This window comes from Phoca vitulina, unplaced genomic scaffold, assembly GCF_004348235.1.
Source record: "Phoca vitulina isolate PV1807 unplaced genomic scaffold, GSC_HSeal_1.0 scaffold2, whole genome shotgun sequence".
Taxonomy (NCBI): domain Eukaryota; kingdom Metazoa; phylum Chordata; class Mammalia; order Carnivora; family Phocidae; genus Phoca; species Phoca vitulina.
In genome coordinates this window covers 93,688,021-93,710,555 of record NW_022589705.1, presented here as the reverse complement: position 1 = coordinate 93,710,555, position 22,535 = coordinate 93,688,021, and the positions used below count along the sequence as shown (strand labels likewise).

The 22,535-nt window shown below is 40.9% G+C and overlaps 1 protein-coding gene across 2 annotated transcripts in view; it reads left to right on the top strand.

The window, feature by feature from the left end:
• UBE4B (ubiquitination factor E4B) overlaps window positions 1–22,535 on the top strand; it is a 122,250-nt gene that overhangs the window by 73,514 nt on the left and 26,201 nt on the right. For both annotated transcript variants that reach the window (XM_032393922.1, XM_032393929.1), the window contains 12 exons: window positions 1,419–1,560; window positions 2,476–2,576; window positions 3,761–3,875; window positions 7,969–8,052; window positions 10,729–10,785; window positions 11,356–11,472; window positions 11,568–11,666; window positions 12,242–12,355; window positions 13,779–13,977; window positions 16,120–16,258; window positions 20,413–20,512; window positions 21,755–21,882. In XM_032393922.1, coding sequence (XP_032249813.1) covers window positions 1,419–1,560; window positions 2,476–2,576; window positions 3,761–3,875; window positions 7,969–8,052; window positions 10,729–10,785; window positions 11,356–11,472; window positions 11,568–11,666; window positions 12,242–12,355; window positions 13,779–13,977; window positions 16,120–16,258; window positions 20,413–20,512; window positions 21,755–21,882 — 1,395 coding nt within the window. The remainder of the gene's footprint in view (window positions 1–1,418; window positions 1,561–2,475; window positions 2,577–3,760; window positions 3,876–7,968; window positions 8,053–10,728; window positions 10,786–11,355; window positions 11,473–11,567; window positions 11,667–12,241; window positions 12,356–13,778; window positions 13,978–16,119; window positions 16,259–20,412; window positions 20,513–21,754; window positions 21,883–22,535) is intronic.

Sequence of the window (22,535 nt, the reverse complement as noted above, 5' to 3'; positions counted from 1 at the left end):
TTCTGTTTTCTGTAGCTTAAGAATATACTGTAAGAATACAGTATATAATACATACACAAAATACATGTTAATCGACTGTTATGTTATTAGTAAGGCTTCTGGTCAACAGTAGACTATTAGTCTTTAAGTTTTGGGGGAGTCAGAAGTTAAATGCAATTTTCAATTGCATGGAGGTGGCAACCCGAATCCCTGTGTTGTTCAAGGGTCAACTGTATTTTTCTAAAATTCTAAGGTAGTTATGCATATATTCCAGAATTAGTTATGTATATCTATGCATCTACCTGCATAACGTATTGTTAATAGCTCAATCCCTCTTAGTCCTGTTGGTTTCTAGCCTTTAATTGTCTGCCCCAGTTGAAGTAGGGATGGGCCTTTCAAGGTCATGATATTCTTCCCATCCTTTATCATCTTTCATATGTAATTTTTTTTGCTAAGTTTATGTCTTCTCATTTCCTTTTCATTTCAAAATTCCTAGCCTCTCCCTGTGCCATGATTACTCTCTTTGTATCTTTTGTGTATATCAAATAAATTTGTGAGTTAAACATCAGATTTGGTATGTGACTTGTTGATGGTTGATCTAAACTTTAATTTCCTCACTTGAGATAATGTTTGGCTTTGGTCTCGGCGAATAGTTATTACTAATCATAACAGTGCTTCATGTTGTATCCTGCTTATAGTCTACGACGCACTTCCATTTGGTTTCCTTTAAGCCTCACTGCACAGGAGATGAGGTTCTAGGTTCAGGTCACAAGCAGGCGGTACAGCTGGACCAGAACCCAAGTTTGGATACCCCCACACAAGATTTTTGTTTTGTTTGTGTTTACTCTACAACTTTGCCTTTTTCACTGAAAGTTTTAGAAATTTTGTGTTAATAACAAATAATTTTATGTTTCCTTCTATAACTGGACAGTTTTCCTCTTCTGGTCCTACTGCCAAATGCTGGATGAAGGCTTTTGAGATTATGTCAGAAGGCATGAGAAGGGGTTTTTTGTTAGTCTTTATAACTTCACTCCTGCTGAGTTTGATGATGGCAGTAGCATAGTCTGGTTTCAACCTACAAGTCGGTCTGAGTGAAGACGGCCAGTTTGGTTTAAGCACATGTGCTATCCCTTCAGGTACCCAGCACAGTAGGTCTTAGTCCTCCTGGCCTTGTAAGTTGCCACTCCCAATAGGAGAAGATGTTGGGTTTCTGCTCCAACTCTCTTCTTAGGTCAATACAGTGTTTACTAAGAGTTACTGTTGTTGGATTCGGAGCAGGTGCAATGAGCAGTCAGCTCCAACCTTGGCTGCATGAGTGTCTGCTTTGTCGTGGGTGCAGGGATCCTAACAGGCTTTCTGCTGCAGAAATGCAAACTCTATCAAAGATAATTCATTGAGAGGAGGTAAGAATCATCAGTTTTCTTTTCTCTTCTCCAAAGTTTGGGAGCCTCTGGTGGGGCCAGTACTTGGGATTCCTACAGCGACCATTTCACCATTGAGACCTGCAAGGAGACAGACATGCTGAACTACCTCATCGAGTGTTTTGACCGAGTTGGAATAGAGGAAAAAAAAGCACCAAAGGTAATATGCAATAGATCCACTTAAAAACCCATAAGAACCTGGTTATTGTTTGATAAATAATCTTTTGCCCCCTTAAGGAACATTTCTTCATTTATTCAATCAGGAAAATGGTTCTCCAGCATGTATTATGTGCCAGGCGCTGTGCTGGGAGCTCAAGGCGTATCAGTGAACAAAACAAAGATCCCCCCCACCCTCACAGAACTCACATCCTAGTGGAAGGAAGAAGTGACGGGGGCAAGTGCCACTGCCACCAGTGACTTGCATGGTGGCCCTTCTAGTTCCTGGTAGTCTGTAACAAGTGTAGTAATAACCCCCATGTATGGAGTGCCCGCGGACTGCTGACCTTGTGTTTCGCCTACGGGAGCTCAGATTCTCACGGTTGTTCAGTTAATCTAGTGTAAGATAGGTATTATTTTTACTGTATGAATAACCAGATGAACCTCAGAGACACTGAGTAATTGTCCGGAATCACATAAAAGTTACAAAAATGGGTTTAAACTCCAGAAGCTATGCTTTCTCTCCTCTTTCATGCTGTCTTTATTATGATTTCATTCCCAGTTCATTGTCCACTTCTCGTTTCCAAACTAGTCAACTTGTCCACCTGTTAGTTACATATTTGTAAAGGGCCTCTCTGGGGTTTGTTGCACTGAACCTTAAGCAAAGGCGGAGAGCGGGCACACAGCTCTGAGATTCCCGCTTGGCCACCTCACTCTGCGCTCTTCCGTGACCGTAGATTTCAGTGGAGGCAGTACACGTGGACGGTACAGTTACTCTGGTTTGTTCATTATGAGTCAGGCAAGAGAAAAGCATGCCATTTCCTGGAGATTGACGTCTCCCGACTCTTGTCAGTTTTCAACAGTACAGGCTTATTTTGTTTGTTTTTGCAGTCCTGACCTCCTCCGCCTTTTCTTTCAGATGTGCAGCCAGCCAGCAGTCAGCCAGCTTCTGAGCAACATCCGCTCACAGTGCATATCCCATACTGCATTAGTCCTACAAGGTTCCCTCACGCAGCCAAGGTAGGGAAAACCGTGTGCACTCGTGTTAGCAGGGAGAGGAGCCTATCCCTCAGCGGACATTGGGCTCTCCGGCCGACTTGCCTCACCTTGGATAACACACTTTCTCACCTGGAAGACAAAAGTGGTTGAATGGATAACCCAGGAGGTCCCTTTCCTTCTCTGAAACACTATGAAAATAAAACACTGTCTGCTTTACTTCTAGACCACTGTTGAAATATGTCAACGTCAAGGCAGGAAATTAGTATTTAGTTTAAAAGCAGCTCCTTGAAATCAGGGGAGATCTTTGAAAAAATGTGCAGGTTATCACTTTCCATGTATCATACAATCAATTTCTGTTATTCAGTGATAAATAACAGTGGGAGAGCAGTTAGTTTGGGAATCACCCAGAATACACTACATTATTGATTGTTTCGGAGGGTCCCATCAAGGTTTCTAGTTCAATATAAGAGTATTTATATATTTCATTATTTTATGAAAATATCTGAAGGAAAAGTAATGCAAAAATTTCTAAGGAAGAAATGGCAAAGTTACATTTATTCGTTCTGGATGTTCTTATATTATTTTCTGTACCAGAACCATCTGTTTTTGAAACTTGTCAAAAAGAAGGAAAAATTTGGAGGCGCCTGGCTGGCTCAGTCAGGGGAGCGAGGGACTCTTGATCTCCCGAGGTTGGTCGTGAGTTCAAGTCCCATTTTGGGTATAGAGATTACATAAATAAATGAACCTTAAAAAGGAAAAAAAAGAAGAAGAAGAAGAAAGAAAAGGATAAACATGGACCAAAACCAAAAAAAATATTCTGTGGTTAAAATTAGCAAGAGTTTTATTTAAAAGTCCTCAGCCACCACTGATCTTTTCTTTTCAGTTGGATGTGCCATAAACAAATAAGTAAAAGAGACATATAATGCTTTATTTTTTGGGTAATGCTTTATTTTTAAAGGGCTTGACTGTAGGAAAAAATGGATTCTTTGAAACTTTCTATAGTCTCTTCATTAAAAAGACCAAAAAGTGATTATGAACAATTTAAGAAGGGTGGTCTTTTGCCTAAAACTGTTGTGTAGGATATTTGGGAGATTTAAAGTTTGACATTTGACTGGACACGTCTGCTGACGTGACAGCCCGTGTGCCGTGTTATCGCACACTGATGAGCTGAGCCATCGCGGTCCTTGACTCTTGTGGGTTCGCAGGTCCATGCAGCAGCCGTCCTTCCTGGTGCCGTACATGCTCTGCAGGAATCTCCCGTATGGCTTCATGCAGGAACTGGTGAGGACCACTCACCAGGATGAAGAAGTGTTCAAGCAGGTGAGGTTTTGTGAATTTGCTACCAGGACATTTAACCTAGGAGCTTCTATGCCAAGGCTGATTTCTAAAGACACCATCTATTGAAAACTTCTGTTTCAGAATTTGAACATGCATGTGTTAATTGCTCAGAGAGATCTGATACTTCTTTCTTGAGATAATCAGATTGACAGCTGCATTGTTCAAATCATTTGTCCATTTCAAGCAGTCAAGCATCAAGTATTTTAAACAGTGCTAAGTGCCTTGAGAGGGAAGAAGAAGTATAAGGCCCTGTCCCTCATTTCAAGGTGCTTTTAACACAAGAATACCAAGAGATGGCATAAGACACGACGTGCATTTGCCAGTTGAGTCGTGTTGAAAATTAGTTCTCCGAGTTTACAAAAAGATTAGTAAACCAGCGATGAAATTAGCTCAGTGCAGTTTGCGTACCACACAGAATCTTTTGTCTTCTCGCCACTCAACTGGGAACGTTGTCTCATATCTTACTAATTACTTCTTTCATTAAGTATTCATACAGCTTTTATATCTCACTGTGTGAAGTCAAGTGAAAATGCAGATACGGGATATTTAGTAATAAAGCTGTTTATTTAGTCTTGAAAGTTTCTTCTGAGGTGAAACTTTGGCATCACGTTTGGTTGCTGTATCCCAACCTGTTTTGTGACATGAGCACTTGGCCACAGCAACTTCCACACAAACTGTTTCCAGTGATGGGAGGATTTTTTTTTTTTTAAGGATTTTTATGACACTTTCTTACAATTTACCATATGATCGTTTCTTTCTACACAGAACAGAGGCAGTAGCTATAAGTGATATGATTCCTTTTTATTTGTTTTTATACCTAATACCCATGTCCAGCTCCACACTGGGCCTGCAGCCTACTTAAAAAAAAGAAAGAAAGAAAGAAAATAAATAAGCATCTTGGAAGGTTTAAGTGGTGCCCTCTGTTCTGTGTATGATGTGCATTAATTAGAATACTTTCTCGGGGCGCCCAGCTGGCTCAGTCAGTAGAGCTTACGACTCTTGATCTTGGGGTTGTGATTTCTAGCCCCCGCTGCGTGGGAAATAACTTAAAAAATAAATTCTTAAAAAAAAAAAAAAATGAGAACACTTTTCCTGTTGTCTTCATTTCAGGAACCCAGAGTAGCTTTAGCTCTATAAAATCAGCCCAGTGATTAGCTGAAAGGACTGTGTTATACCTGTCTTACTCATAAAGAAACTTACACAGATGTTGTGAAGTGACCTCTTTTTTTTTTTTTAAGATTTTCTTTATTTGACAGAGACACAGCGAGAGAGGGAACACAAGCAGGGGGAGTGGGAGAGGGAGAAGAAGCAGGCTTCCCCCGGGGCTCGATCCCAGGACCCTGGGATCATGACCTGAGCTGAAGGCAGATGCTTAATGACTGAGCCACCCAGGCGCCCCCTCTTTTTTTTTTTTTTTAATTGAGATGAAATCCACATAACAAAATGAACCAATCCGTGGCATTTGGTACATTCGCAGTGTTGTGCACCCACTATTTCTTTTTTTTTTCCTCCGGTGGGGGAGAGAGAAAGAGAGATGGGGGAGGGGCAAACAGAATCTTAAGCAGGCTCCACATAGAACGTGGAGCCCAACATGGGGCTCGATCTCACAACCCTGAGATCATGCCCTGAGCCAAAATCCAAGAGTCAGACTCTTAACCGACTAAGCCACCCAGGTGCCCCCCACTATTTCTTTTTCTTTTTCTTTTTTTTTTTTTTTTTTTTTAAAGATTTTATTTATTTATTTGAGACAGAGAGAATGAGAGAGAGAGAGAGAGCATGAGAGGGGGGAGGGTCAGAGGGAGAAGCAGGCTCCCTGCCGAGCAGGGAGCCCAATGCGGGACTCGATCCAGGGACTCCAGGATCATGACCTGAGCCGAAGGCAGTCGCTTAACCAACTGAGCCACCCAGGCGCCCTACCCCACTATTTCTTTTTAATCATAGCATTCTGATGCCTTTCCTTCCACTTGGTCCTGAACACTCCATGTCTGTCTTTGTGTTACCATGTGTTTTTTTCTAGAGAGAGATGATGACTGAATGGAAAACAGCGCTTCCCTTTTCTTGTCTGAAGAGTTTGGCAGATTTGAACTATTAAATCTTTTGACTGAAACTTCAGTCTCCTTTTAATGTTTGAGATATTCACAGATAAATAAATAGCAGCTAGAATTTAGGATTGGAGATGAATACTTGTATTTTTTTTGTCATTGCTCCAAGGTGTTTATTTGAAAACAAGAGAATCATTTAAAATACATAAGTCAAGGGGCGCCTGGGTGGCTCAGTCGTTAAGCGTCTGCCTTCGACTCAGGTCATGATCCCAGGGTCCTGGGATCGAGCCCCGCGTCTGGCTCCCTGCTCGGCGGGAGGCCTGCTTCTCCCCCTCCCACTCCCCCTGCTTGTGTTCCCTCTCTCGCTGTGTCTCTCCCTGTCAAATAAATAAATAAAATCTTTAAAAAATAAATAAAAAATAAAATAAAATGCATAAGTCACACAAATAGCGGTGCCTGGGTGGCTCAGTTGGTTAAGCGTCTGCCTTCGGCTCAGCTCATGATTTCAGGGTCCTGGGATCGAGCCCTGCATCAGGCTCCCTGCTCAGCAAGGAGTCTGCTTCTCCCTCTCCCTCTGCCCCTACCCCCTGCTCGTTCTCTGTCTCAAATAAATAAAATCTTAAAAAAAAATACGTAAGTCACACAAGTATTATAATGCTTGACTATTTGAAAAATATTATAGCTAGTAATACCTTGTGTATTATAAATTAAATCCTACCTGCAGAAGAGGTTAAGTCTACTAGAAAACATAAAGATGTTTTCTTTATAGCATTCTGGAAAAAAATGTTGAGATTATTCTAGATGACCAATTGTGAAAATTTATTTTGGTGATTTGGGAACTTCAGTTTTGTTTTTCTTGATTGTGATGTTGTCATTCCCCCATCCCCACACCTCAGCTTTACCTATCCATTTTTAGCTAGCTTCTGACAGCACGTTACTTCTACCCTGATGGTTTGAGTTGCAAAAACTGGAACGATCTCTTCCAGAGCTATCTTGTTATCTGAAGACACCCCACAGGCACTTTGTAATCCAGGGCACCTTTTTTTTTTTTTTTTAAATCCTGTGCTCCTTAAATGACCAAGCTGCTCAGTACGATGGGATGAAATTAGTAGGAAAGGGAATTTTTCAGATTTTCTAGTGGCTTTATAGAGCTCTTCCATTTCAACTTGCTGACATTCGGATTGTCAGCTGTTGTTTATACCATCTTCTACTTAATGTTATTAGTCTTGAATCCCAACCAACTCTCTAAATGAGTCGGTCAGTGAGTACGTTGTGGCATTTGTAGATGAGCTGTGCTGAGCAAATCTTGCATGGTGATAGCATGCTCTGGTGTTGATGGTAAACTTGTAAAAATAAATACGGGTGCCCTCGAGCTCTGGCATCATGCTCATGTTTTCATTATACCACAAACGGAGGTAAGTCATTCTAGTCAAGTTTAGTTTTGCAGATTCCACATTTACCAGCTACCTCTTTGCTCTACATAATTAAAGTCAATGTAATGATAATAATATTCGTTACTGGTGTGTTTTTCTTCTCTTCAAAATAAACAGGAAGGGATGGGAAGAATCAGATGGAGGTGGGAGAGTGGCTGGGAATAATTTTTTAAAATACTGATAGAGTTGAGAAAATAGTGGAACATTTAGTCCAGTTTCTTTACAGATTGTAGGTGCTTGGTCATCAGAAACATATTCATTGTCCAGATGTAGAGAATTTAGTTGACTAGAGCGAGGACCCCTGGGGACTCCTGTAGCGGGCTCAAAAATTGTGTTTCTATTGAGTCACTCGGAGTCTTGCCCGAGAATTAGGGCTCACCAGATCCTGTTACCTCTGGAAAATTCAGCTATATCACTTTATGGTCAGCCTCGTCCAGAGCCACACTCCGTGGCTGGATACTAGACTCCTTTATAAACAAAACAGCTTTTCCTTGGGGAGGGTGGAAATGCTTAGACATTCAGATTCAGCACTTTATTTTAACATGCCTCCTGTTCTTAATTTTTCCTAAGCTTATATTTCCGATTTCTTTTTTCTTACAGATCTTTATCCCCATTTTACAAGGCCTGGCTCTCGCTGCCAAAGAGTGCTCCCTCGATAGTGACTACTTTAAGTACCCCCTCATGGTAAACCTCTCTTCGTTTTCTTTAAGCCATTCACCAGATGCTTTCTTCCAGATGATTGTAACACACACTTTTCTTTCAGGTGATCAACCTTGTTTTCACACTTAAAACCTGAAAGCATTGTGTTGGCCATGCAGTGTTTGATGTGCAGTGAGATGTATCAGTGAAGGGAGGGAGGTAGTGGCCCAGAACATAATCCGCACACGCGAGCCCTTGGCAGGAGTCAGTGATGTAGGCACTAAAATACACTTCGTCTGACTGTGTAGCTTACGAAAATGTTGGCTCTTGATTGTATCCTTCTGATCTTCCTGGCAACAGGCATACATTGGAATGCAGTTTTGTTATTTAAAAAAAAAGAAAAAGAACTATTACAAATGCAAGTAAAAAGGCATAGTTATACTAGGAAAAGTAACCCAGCTTTATGCAGTGACAGAAAAATCTCAGAGTAGTTTTCTTGTTTGCCTTCCCCATTTCCTTTAAGCTTCCTATGAGAAACAGACCTGCTTGGCTCCTTCAGGCACCTATAGCAAGAGTAAATTGTGGGCAGACTGCCCCCTAGACTCTCACGGAGGGTCTTGACTGCTGTGAACACACTGGAACCAGAAAGAAACGAAAACACCCTTTTCTTTGTGAATTGGCTTCTTGGAAATTTGGGGAGAAAAATACTTTGACATATGACTAAATAGTTTTCACTCTAGGATGTGAAGGAAAAAATACCAAAATACAAAATTCGCTAACTCTGAATAAATACAGTCCCATAAATTGAGGCCTTGGTTAAATTGATCTTTTTACTACAGCTGTTCCTTGTACTCGTTCTACTGACTTAATTCCATCTTACCATTAAGTCAGTATCACTGAGGACCTCTTCTGTGCCAGACACTGGGGCTAATTAGACAAGGCACCTCTCTACGAGTTGTTCCTGACCCACTGCAAAACTCAAGTCCGCAACAGCGCAGATAATCACAGCATGATAAATGCTAACACGGGGGTGTATGTGAAGGGTGCATGTCTCTATTTTAATCAGTCAAAATGGAGCTAAGAGGCGAAGATACTGTGGGAAATTAGAAGGCGAAATAGCAATTCTTTTTAAAATAACTTTGAATGGATTTATGTCAGGGCTCCTTCTCCTGCCCATGCCATTTGGGTTCCAAATAAAATTCTGTTAATCCTTGTGCATAATTCTGTCTGTGCCAGAGAAAAGGAAGTGAAACCATCTGATTGTTTGAGTCCAGTGATGAAATACTCGAGTGCACATTCATTCTCAGTGGATGATGTAAATGTTCCTTCACAGAATGGTTAGCTTTTCTGTTGCGGTCTGAACTGGCTCGATGTCTCAGTAAGGAGCGTTCAGTGTCAGATATCAACAAAATGTTCTTCGTGCTCAAAAGACAAAGGCCTCCACTATGACAGACAATAGTTTTATTTTATACCATTACTGATCCTTGTACAGCCGAGAGAGCGCTGTGTGAGGAAGGACAATGGGAGCAGGAAGAGGAAGACCACTGGAGCTGCAATCAGAAACAACTGTGATTGTTCTCTGGCTCCGTGCCTCCCAAGGTTGCCATGCCCTGGAATCACCTGGGGATTTTTAAAAAACACCCGGTACCTGGCTCCCACACATTGTGATTCCGCTGGTCGCGGGTATGGTGAGGATGGGGCCTGGCGCTGGGTTTTTCCAACTCCCCTGGTGATCCTAATGCGCAGCACCGTTTGGGAACCCCTGCCCTCTGCAGCGAGAGCTTTTCCTTCTCAGTGGCACCTCAGAGACCTTTCAGTGCCTTTCAGCAGAAGCTGGCTGGCTCGGGAACTTTGGTAGCCGTGTTCAAATCACAGGAAATGAAGCTCACTGTTAAAATAGTGTTTGGTTGGAAAACGCCGGCTACGTTAAACTGTGTTTATGTCCCTAAAACCTACTTTTCCTGATTCTCTAATGTGAGAATGATTGCAGCTCCAAAGGAAAATGTTGGAGTTCTCAAAAATATCCAAGATCTCGAAGCCAACTAATGCTTTTAAATATGTTCTGAATTTGGTAGCTTATTAGATGGTAATGATTTATAGTCCTATTTAGCACTGGCAAGACTAGCCATCTCAAGTTTATGAAGCATATCTTTTTTTTTTTTGACATGAAAAGATGTTAAGTGAAAAAATCACTTTTTATAAAAATATACACATTTATTTCAATGTGTATAGGCACAAAGATTATGGCTGGAAAGCTGTTAACTAAGATATCAATAGAGGTTAATCTCTTCGGGTAAAGTTTATGAGTGATTCTTAGTTTCATTTTGTATTTCTATTTTATCTGAAGTTTTTTACAACATGCAGGTATTAGCTTATTCATCAGAAAAACAGTGAAGCTCTTAGTGTTTTGGAAGGAATGCAGATGTATTTAAAGCAGCATTAGAGCTGTTCCTTGATATTACACATGGCAGTCAGTTTAAGATGGAATACATTTAAATGACACTTTCTGCGGGGTGCCTGGGTGTCTCAGTCGGTGAAGCATCTGCCTTCGGCTCAGGTCCTGATCCCGGGGTCCTGGGATTGAGCCCTGCACGGTGCTCCCTGCTCAGCGAGGAGTCTGCTTCTCCCTCTGCCTCTGCCCCTCCCCCCTGCTTATTCTCTGTCTGTCTCAAATAAATAAAATCTTTTTAAAAAAATGACACTTTCTGATCTTATTTCTAGGCTTTAGGTGAGCTTTGTGAAACCAAGTTTGGGAAGACACACCCTGTGTGCAATTTGGTGAGTGCCTCCCTGATGGACTTGCACATGTTCAATGGATGTGTAACTCCGAAGATATCCCCTTAAGTAACATGTGGAAAAAAAAAGTCTCTTAGAGGACATTTAGATTAGATATAGGTAACACGTCTGGGTGGCTCTCAATAGTTAAATTGGTTAACCCTATATGTTACTGCCTGGGATGAAGTTATTTATTTTCTTCCATGATTTTTGTATAAGTATCGTAGAATGAGAAAAACAAGTCCTATGGAAAAATTTACCTGAGTCCTTTGATAGTGTAAAAATAGTTCATCTGAACTCTATCAAAGAACTTCTCGAAACATAAAAATCAAAAGACTATCTTGTGAAAATGTAGAGGAGTTGGAGGCTTTTCTGCCTCCATATGAGATGAGAAAATACCAACAGAGATCCTGCACGTTTGTGAGCTTTGGGTTTCTGTGTGTTCACTGTCAGCCATGGTACTGGTGGCTGAGACCCAGCTGAACAGGTTGGCTGTTGAGAACTCCATTCATTACATTTTCCCCTCACTTGCCGATGTAGCAGCTTGACTTGCCTCTTCCATTTTTTGCGTAGGTGGCTTCTTTGCCGTTGTGGTTGCCTAAATCCTTAAGCCCTGGCTCTGGGCGGGAGCTGCAGAGACTCTCCTATTTGGGGGCTTTCTTCAGCTTCTCAGTCTTTGCAGAAGATGATGTAAGTACGGTGGCCATTTGTGCTTTGCTGCTCCGATGTTCAGATGCCTTCCTAAATGTGCATATATCGATGGAATTTTTCCCTTCTCTTCCCAGGCTAAGGTGGTTGAAAAATATTTCTCAGGGCCTGCCATTACCCTGGAGAACACTCGCGTGGTCAGCCAATCACTGCAGCATTACTTGGAGCTGGGAAGGGTAGGTGTTTGGAAAATGAATTCAAAGGACGAGTAACAGAGAGGCTGTATATAAATAACCAGTGTCTTGAGTAATAACTGCCACAACAGTGTGTGGCATCACTGGGGACTGGTTCTGAGGTTAGCGGCCACGCTCTCCCTCCAGCCTGCTCGTAGGCCTTTAAAACATGAGAGTGAACGAGCGCTGTTAGTGTGCGCGTACTCCTTGATGACTCGTGTGTCTCAAGTGTAGATTAATATGTCTTCAGTTCTGAGGTTTTTCGGCAGCAAAATTAGAGGCTAACGATAGCATAATTAAGGTAATTTTGATCCTGTCCCTAAAAGGCAATAGCAAAGGCTATTTTATTAAAACTCTAACTACTTGCCTCCTCCAGCCCACCATCTGCTTTCACGCGAATTGTCTTGACACAGTTGAATTTGGACACTTCTGTTCCTCTTGTAGTCAGGTTCTCTTAAAATGAGCGGAAGAAGGAGAGGAGAGAAAGGGGGAAGAAGCCCAGCTGCTCTTGAAGTCAAAGGGAATCATTTTTAAAGTCAAGTCTTAATTTCTTTTCTTCCTTTCTAAATAAATTCCAGCAAGAGCTTTTCAAGATTCTGCATAGTATTCTGTTAAACGGTGAGACCCGTGAGGCTGCTCTTAGTTACATGGCAGCTGTCGTCAATGCCAACATGAAGAAAGCACAGATGCAGGTAGGATTCCTAAAGACCACTTTTATTGATTCACTAAATTCATTCGTCTAACTTGTCTTCACTCAGTATCTACCAGGCATTGTTACAGGAAATGGTGACATGGTATTGAGCAGGATAGAAAAACGTCCTACCTTTGTGCAGCTTATGTTCCATAGGCTAAGTGAGTAGGCATATAAATATATTATTTCAGGCAGTTGTAGAATCTGTGAAGCAAGTAAAGCAAGGTAGAGGACTCAGGAGTAACCATGGAGGTACCAGAAGGAAGGTAGGGGAGTTTTGATCAGTGGTAGGGAAGACACCTTTAAGGAGGTGACGTTTCATCAGAGACCAGACTGATGTGAAAGTCAGCCATTACAAGGCTGGGAAGAGAATTTTCTAGACCTGTGTAAGGCACCAAGGTGGGAATGGTCTAACTTTGGAACAAGCCCCACACGCAGACTTCAGTGGCTGGAGAATAGCGTACAGGAAGGAGAATGGCGGGTCATGGGCTAACAGGGTGGGCAGAGGCTCCATCAGGCTGGGGCTGACGTGGTAAGAACTGTAATGGGACGCCCCTGGGGGTTTTTCAGCAAGGAAACCACCAAATGTGCTGTGTGGAAAATGGACTAAAGTGGGAGGAGGGACAGAAGCAGACCCGAGGAGACCAGTTATAAGGTTATAAGTATATCAGATCTGGTGAGGAGCCTGGTGGCCTGGACTACTGTGCAAGGGTAGAGAAGTTAAAAGGGCATCCTTCCTATATTATTAATAAGTAATGATTGAATGATGTGAAATTTCTACTGAGAAGAAGAAAAAGGGTATAGAGAAGAGTGTGGCCCTGCATGAGACTACCATTAGTAAATGGTGGGACCTTAGACATTTATTTCTCTGTGCCTCGGTTTCCTAAGTGCTAAATGGGGATAATAATGGTTCCTAACTGTGGGTTTACTATCCATAAGGCTGTCAGAACAGTGCCTGTTGTTAACTACTGTTATTAATACTTGTTATGTTGTTGATACAGGACTTCACTAGTGATGTCAACCAGAGAAGCTGTTAGTCAGACGGTACTGAGTGAAACTAGGGTTTTGATGCTCTTGAGGGGAAATAAAGAAGAGAAAGGAAGGAACATTTATTGTGTTTCTACTTAATTTTGAAGATCTTAAGGAAGTCATTTAACTCTCTGAGCCTTAGTTTCCCCCTCTATGAAATGTGAATAGCAGTATCACTGACTTCCAAGGGCTCTTCTGAAGATTCAGTGAATGTATAAAATGCTTCACATAGGATTAATACTCCACAGAGAGCACCTGCTGGTAAAATGACAACGGTGATGATATATGTCCTCTCACTGACTTTGGGATGAATGTCTGGTTTCCTTCCTTACAAAGTTGTGCCAAAATTTCCATTTAAATCATTATTTTAAATACCTTTTTTTCATATTCCACAGACAGATGATAGATTGGTATCTACAGATGGATTCATGCTGAATTTCCTTTGGGTGCTGCAGCAGCTAAGTACAAAGATCAAGTTAGAGACGGTGGATCCGACATATATATTCCACCCAAGGTGTCGGATTACTCTTCCTAATGACGAGACGAGAGTGAACGCGACGATGGAGGACGTGAATGACTGGCTGGCTGAACTTTGTGAGTGACATTGCTCATTGTGAGGTTATTAAAACGCTGCCCTTTTATTTAAAAACTTCTTGTAAATTTATTTTATTTGGATGCTAGTGATTACTCACAAATTGTTGTATCCTCTCCAGAAAATGAATTTATGAGCCAGAGATACACAATAAAAATTAACGCAGTAAAAATGTTCTTATTTGGCCTAGCCAAAGTCAAATAGATACATAGAACAAGTGGAAAGAAATATACTATTCAGAGTAAAACAAACAAACAAAAAAACCCAAAAAGAAATATAATAAAAACAATAGCAGAGACTTATGATAGAGATTTTATATACCAATTAAAGTTCTCATGAAATATTTCATAGATCTTGATGCTGTGTTGGTATTAAAATATGAATATTTTAAAGGTATTACAATTGTTGATCTTTTTCCTTTCTGTGTTATAAAACATGTTAATAATAGATGTCAAAACCCTATGGCATTTATTTTTTAAATATTATAAAATCATTCATGGAATAGGATAGAGATTCCATGCTTACCTGGCAGTATCATCATCAGATGCGTGCACACATTTCAGAGAAACATGTAAACTATAATAAGAACTAAGTATCTGATGAACAATAAAGTTAGTATTTGATTAGTGTGATTTGAATTAGTCACTGGTATCGTCTTGGAATCATATCATGATTCCAGAAGAATCAAAGGGTTAAACATTTAAAAAATATATATATATATATATGTATACACACACACACACACACACACACACACACATATAAAAATAAACATAAAACATGAAAAAACCAAACAGGATTTGACCCACCCATGAAGGAAACAAATTTATAATGATTTAAGAAACGAAGCATATCATCAGAGACAATATGTATATACAGTATCTTAATAGATAAATATGCTTTTTGTAGAGTGAGACAAAATGAATATATAAAACTTAAAAATGGGGCAAAATATATGTCATACGTTTGATAGAATCATGCCTTTCAAAATGTAGAACTGTTATAAATGTATAAGGCCCAAACTAAATTCTACCAAGAGACAGTTTTATTTTGGGGAAAGAAATGTAAGCAGTATATATCATAGAAAATAAAATATACTTGTTGGAAAAAATATACATACTAATAGGAATTAGATACAAATTGGAAATTCAGGTTACTGTTGTATATCTGTAAATTATCCAAAAACAGGGACGTCTGGCTGGCTCAGTCAGTGGAACTTGTGACTCTTGATCTCAGGGTTGTGAGTTTGAGCCCCATGTTGGGCATAGGGATTACTTAAAAATAAAATATTTAAAAATAAATAAACAGATAGATAATCCAAAAACAAAGCGATAAGATAGAATATAAGTTTGTGAGGAAATGGATGGCATTTAATCAATTTATTTAGTGAATTCTGATTTATACCAAATTTATAACACTGTCATTCTCAGTAATTTTACATTTTAGAATATGCTCCCAATGCTGGGAGTGGGGTGAGGGAGTAATTTTTCATACGTAGATCTTCTAAGCACTGTTTATAATAGAGAAAAATTAAAAATGACAAACATGCCCACAGTAGGGAAATGTCTTTGGAATCTGTAGATTATTAACATAGTCTAATAACATTTTGAAATTCAAGATGATGTTTCATGACCTGTGTTGAATTATAGGAATGGTTATATAAAATACATCAGGAAGGCACATAACGACAGATTGTTGATGTACATCTATGCAAACATTTAATCAGATGGGGCAGGATACCTAGTCATTAAATGGAGCTCATAGGAATTCTGTCCTAAGCAGGATAGAACATATAAGCAGGACGTAACTAGTCTATATTTTTTTAAATTTTTTTTAAGATTTTATTTATTTATTTGACAGAGAGAGAGCACAGAAACAGGGGGAGCAGCAGAGGGAGAGAGAGAAGCAGGCTCCCCGCCGTGCAGGGAGCCTGACATGGGGCTCGATCCCAGGACCCTGGGATCATGTCCTGAGCCGAAGGCAGACGCTTAACCGAATGAGCCACCCAGGCACCCCTAGTCTGTATTTTTTAAAAAACATGCTTAAACTTCTTGAAAACTCAAGTGTAATTCTGTCTTAATTGTGCTTTTTTCTCCTGATTTAGTCTTGTTAGAGACTTTAGGGAATCATGTTATTTTTCCTAGATGGAGATCAGCCTCCATTTTCTGAGCCGAAATTCCCTACAGAATGCTTTTTTCTTACCCTGCACGCCCACCACCTCTCCATCCTGCCAAGCTGCCGTCGCTACATCCGCAGACTCCGGGCCATCCGGGAGCTCAATAGGTATGTGCGTGACTCCATGTCCTGGGATTGCCTGAGGTACCACTTGTTATCACAAAGCAAGCAGTTCCGTTGTGACCAGTGGATTCAAATGTGGGGAGTAAAGATGTTGCAGTGAACCATCTGCTTCTGCTTCCCCATCCACAATCCTCAGTTGTCCAGAGTTCTTTATGTGGCAGAGTGACCCAACCTTGGTTTCTGAGAGTCCTCAACCCCTCGGTATGTGGTTACTAAACTTCCATTAACTTTTTTCACTGAGCATAGTATTGACCAGGAGCCACTTTAAAGGATCTCCCAGGTTCCAGACATTCTCCTTCTTCCCTGGACTCTGAAACAGTAACTCTAGTTTCCTTTGATAATCAAGATCATTTACTCCTGCCATCATGGAATTCCCTTTTTTGCATGTTATCCGGTAGCATAAGGAACCCACAATGGCTGGATAGTAGCCTCAGTTTCCAATGCACCATTGTTGTGTTTCTTAGTCTAAGCATTTTTCCCCGTGTACCAACACCTCCAAATAAACAAATCACAGGAACAGGAAGCAAACACATAGTGTGGCCACTGCATTTGGCTATGAGAAAAAGGATGTCATATCTGCATCTGTAACTCTATCTCTGTGTATCTATCTTGCTAATCACCTGTTAATGCCAATGGTTACTCTGTAGATGCTTTAAGATTTTCTTTCTACACATATTCGTGTTGTTGGTAAATGAAGTCAGTTTTCTTTCTTATGCTTTTTTTCTGTGCCTTAGTATCCTGGCTATAATTTTTAGTACAATCTTGAATAGAGGCAGCTTTCTTGAAATTTTTCTATTGTTCCAATTCAATAGGGGAAAGTTGTTTTTTATATCCTCTATTACCAGATGAAGAACATTTCCCATTATTCCTAGCATTTTAAAAGTGTTTTATTCCTAACAGAAGTTGCATTTTATTAAATGCTTTTTCCATAGCTGTTAAAGAGATCAGAAATTTTTTTCTCCTCTATTCTGTTAATGTGGTTGAATTACATCAACTAGGTTTTTGGTTTTTTTTTTAATGTCAACTAGTTTTCTGATATTAAACTAGTCTTTCAGGGGCGCCTGGGTGGCTCGGTCGTTAAGCGTCTGCCTTCAGCTCAGGTCATGATCCCAGGGTCCTGGGATCGAGCACCACATCGGGCTCCTTGCTCCACGGGAAGCCTGCTTCTCCCTCTCCCACTCCCCCTGCTTGTGTTCCCTCTCTCGCTGTGTCTCTCTCTGTCAAATAAATAAATAAAATCTTTAAAAAATAAAAAAATAAAAAAAAAACTAGTCTTTCATTCCTGGAATAAACTCAGCTTTTATGTTATTGCTTTTATAACTCATTGGATATTCAATTTGCTATACTCTATTTAGGATTTTTGAGTCTGTGTTCAAAAGAAAGATTGACCTATAATTTTCATTTCTTGTTAAGTCTTCCTCAGATTTTGGTATCATGCTTGCCATATAGAATGAGTTGGAGAGTATTCTTTTTTTATGCTCTTTGGAAGAGTTTATTGTATAACAGTTTTGTTATTTCTTTCTTAAATGTATGGAAACATTCATTGATGAAGCTATCTGGGCTTAGATTTTTCTTTATGGGAAAGCTTTTAATTAGTGTTTTAGTCAATTATTAGATATATGACTATTTACACTTTTATTTCATCTTGTGTCAGTATTTCTATGACATCTAAAGTTTCAAAATTTCTAGGCCTAAAGTTGTTCATAATATCTTCTTTTTATCGTTTTAATGTCTGCAGGGTCTTCATTATTTCCTTCTACTTTCTCTTAGTTTAAATTTGCTTTTTTGTTGATATTTCTATTGCCTCTTAAGATTGGTACTTATATCATTCATTTTCAGCCCTTATATATGCATTTGAGGCTGTTTCTTTCCCTCGAAGCCTGGTTTTAGCTGCATCCCTCATTTTTGTGACATTTGTCACATTTTACTGTTCAGTTCAAAATGTTTTCTAATTTTTATTATTTCTTATTTGACCTGTGGGTTATTGAAAAATATATTTTTGAAATTCCGGATTCTTGGGGAATTTGTCTGTTTATCTTTTGTTACTGATTTCTAGCTAAATTTCATTATGGTCAGAGGACATGTTCTGATTTGTGTCCTTTTAACTTTATTGAAATTTGCTTTATAGCCTAACATGTACTTGAGTAAATGTTCCATAGAGACCTGAAAAGAATGTGCTTTCTGTGTTGCTTATTGCACAGTCTCATATTTTGTCGGTTACGTCAGGTTTGTTCATCTTTTATTCAAATTTTTCTCTTTCTGCTCATTTTATCAGCTTATAATATCAATTATTGAGAGAGGCTTATACAGTTTCAAACTGTGATTGTGAGTTTGTCTGTTTCTTCATCTTGGAGCCCTGGGATCCCATCTCTTTTACTGACTTTGGATGATCCATTTCAATGGGACCATCGACTGCTTTCACTCCCACCCTACTGTGGACGGTCACTATTGTGCTTCTCGAAGATGTCAGTGTTCCCCTCACCTGTGTACTTTCCAGTGCTGTGATACGAGAGATGTCCTCTAGGATATGGGGAGGGCGAGAGGGCAGGTTTCAGGAGGAGGGGTTGTCTGAGCCAGTCACACATAGTATTATATATCAATATTCTCAGCTTCTTAAACTTTAGATTCCTTCCTCTGAATTCTGTCAAGGGATACCAGATAGCTCAGCTTCACCCAGCATAGGTCACTGTCAAATTCCAAGTTTGAGTCCACTAGCTGGTGGCACATTTCAAGTCCCTCCCAGCTACTCGTGATAATCTTGAAACCAGGATCTCTGGTAGGTGTAACCGTGTCAGTGAATTTAGTTCTACATAGAAGGATCTTTGCATGGTTCACTCTTGCTGATCAAGTGTCTCCTGCTGATCAAGCATCTCCAGGACCCATTCCACACACGCTCCCACAGTCTGTCAATACAAATGTGGTAGGTAGAATAACGATGTCCCAAAGTTGCTCATGTCTCAGCCCATAAAACCTATAGATCTGTCACCTTCCATGGTAAGGAGCCAAGGATGTGGAAGAGAATAAGTCCAAGTGCTTTGAAATCTACAGCAGTTTGTTTGGAAAAACAAATTTGTTATCACATTTGTTGTCAAGACCACCCAGTTAGAAGCCGAACAAGGTTGCCTTGCACTTTGCCTCATTGTTCCATGAGCCTGTCCCGTGTGGCTCCCTAGAGGTGGGCTGTCAGGCCAGTCTGCCATCCCACAGGGCTTCTGAGCGTCTCCCAGTGCCATCTCCCCCTCATAAGCTGCAGAGACAGGTGTCACACAGCAGTCTTAGTGGCTGCAGTCTGTCAGATCATCATCAGTTTTGGGGAGTGAGGTATGTACCCGGAGTTCACCTTTGAACCTGACCTGGCAGGAAGCCGCTCCAGGGTTCATCCTGACTGTAGAGCCTCTGTCACTGCTTCTGGCAGAACTCCTCCACTACTATGCTTCCAGAAACACTGTGTGGCTGCCACTCCCCAGGATTCACTTCTGCCTCCAGCGAGGGTTCACCTCTTGATGGAAGCTAGGTCATGGGCAGATTCGCTGGCAGCAAGGGAGTCTGGGAAAGTGTAGGTTCAAAGAATTTACCAACCTCCAGTTTTCTGTACATTATCTTGATAGAGAGGGGTTGATACAGCATTTAGTGAGCCAGTCTCTAAGATAGGCAGGATATGGCCTGACTGGCAGGTGATATTTGGGCAGGCATCTGAAGGAAGTGAAGGGGCAAGCTGCAAAGATAACCTCAGAGAACAGCATTCCACACAGAGGGAACGGTTGTGGGAGAGGAAATGGAGCTGCCATTGTTGAACTAGCCTTCGGTTTGGGGTAACTGACCAGGTCTAGTAACCATGAATTTTCACAAGGGACTTCTTTTTCTCCCTCCCAGGAAAATAAGGGAACAATGTATTTCTTTCCAAAAGAAATTATCATATGTCATTAAGTCTAAAGTACCATCAATTTTAAGACATTCATGATATGAGGAACCAATAAGAAAGAAAAGTTCTGCCAATGAATGATAAGAAATACTCTGACTTTAAAGATGCTAAAATGTGGGAGGAAATGTGTATCTGACAGTCCTTGAAATGGTCACAGTGAATAGATAAGATGGATCCGTGTGTCTTCTTGTGTTTGACCATTAGTCTTTGGTTTCAGAACTGTGGAAGATTTGAAAAATAATGAAAGCCAATGGAAAGATTCCCCACTGGCAACTAGACACCGTGAAATGCTGAAGCGTTGCAAAACTCAGCTTAAGGTTTGTAAAGTGAATCACAGTCGTTCTAGATCAGCCTCTCCATAGCGATTTTCCTACCAGAATGTGTGCCTTGAGTGAGCCATGCAGCGTCCTTTATCCTTCATTGTTCTTTCCCCTAAAGATAAAACATGGCACTTTCAAACTAGTTGATGATCTCACCTGGGTCTATATACAGTATTTAAATCAAGACAGAATCTGCAAGTGCTTATGCCAGTGACAACATGAATTCTTCCTGGTTTTATCGTCCTCAGTTTGACATCACCTGCCTTTCTTAACCCTTCTGCAAGGTTCTTCCCCTCCGCTGCCTCCCAGCCCGTGACCCAGTGTGCCAGGCATGCATTTTCACGATGTGTGGCTGAGTGGATTTGTGGCAGTGGGAAGACCCTCCCCCCTCCCCACCGTCCCTCCTTCTTCATTTGTCGTTAAAAATGATCCACTGCACGGAACCTAATTGTAGACAGGAAGATTTCCGCTGGTGAGAGACAGCTGAAGACGGATGCTGGGCAAAGGCTGTGTAGACAGCTTATTTATGCATTTATCTTGTGTTTTTGTTCAAATTATAAAACTGAATATTAGCGGGTTCTGCTTTCTGTCAATTAGTAGGAGGATATGTGGACATTTTAACTTCGATTTCTGGTGCAAGTTAAGATAGATTTGTTTTATTTACTAATAAACTAGACCTGCTGAGATGCAGAATACACCAGGGGCCCTTTCCTGGCGTCTGTAGACCCCCGTGAACACCCCACAGACATGTTAGAAGGCGCCTGGAAACTTTAAACAGATGCGCCAATATGCATGCATGCCTGGGTTTCCTTCTCACAGCTGTCCTCTGAGGTGGGTGTGGGACCCTCAGTGGACAAGCATTTTGTCCAGGGGCAGCTCATAAATGGTGACCTGGAATTCAGGTGCAGATTTGTCTGGCTTCTTTCCACTAACCATCTCTGACGCCCATCAACCCTGTCCCCCAGTCAAGCTATTTAGATATGACAGTATTAACTTCCTTTTTGAGCCTTAACTATGTGCTCAGCTTTCCGCCCAGTGGTTTGCATGGCGTACTTTTTTTTTCTCAGAACAAGGAAAGCTTTTGGGACATGACCAGCACGTTAGAGCTAGTTAGAGATGAAGCTTGGGAAAAGCCTAGAACCTCGAATTCCCATCTCCTGGCCCATTCCCTGGCCAGTCAACGCTGCAGGCACTTGGCTACCAACTAATCTGTGGGTGGGGGCATACCTCCTTCCACAGAAACTGGTACGGTGCAAGGCCTGTGCTGACGCTGGTTTACTCGATGAGAGCTTTCTGAGAAGATGTCTGAATTTTTATGGCCTTCTCATTCAGTTGCTGCTCCGCATCCTGGACCCCGCCTATCCCGAGTGAGTGTGCCCTTCCTCCTCACCTCCTCTCTCCTCGGTGGGCTGTGTTGTCTTCACTGTCCTCCGGTCGATAGCTAAAACCCAAACCCTTACTTTATCAAGAATCCGTTCTTCAATTTCTAGGTTGTACCTGTGTAGACTACAGAATTAGTAGTATTAATAAGTGTTTTCCCAGTGATTACAGTAAGAAGGGAATGTCAGCACCTATGAGTTTAATTTTGACCTGGTCCTTTTTACAAATTGCCTATAGATTGATAGAAAAGGAAATCTACAGATTGGAAACTAAAACCTGGAGGTAACAGGATATTAGGCCCGTTTGAGCACTGGGTCCAGGAAAATACCCAGCCAGTTATTATTAGTTTATTGTTACTATGAAATGTCTGGACCGACTGATGTTGATGAGGTTGGCCCAAGGCCCTCTGCAGGAGTAGAAAATATTATTTAAAGTTATATATGTAGCTCTGTTGCCTCGAAACAGTTTGATTTGCATAAAATGACCAAATATGACCCTTTTATTTCCTTCGTATTTTATTACATTAGCCTTAACAGAAAAGCAGTAAAAGGAGAAACATCTCCTACACACCCTCATGCATCCACTGTCTTCATTCTTCCCTGTTCATTTCAGATTCTAGTCTCCTGGCTTGTGTACCTTT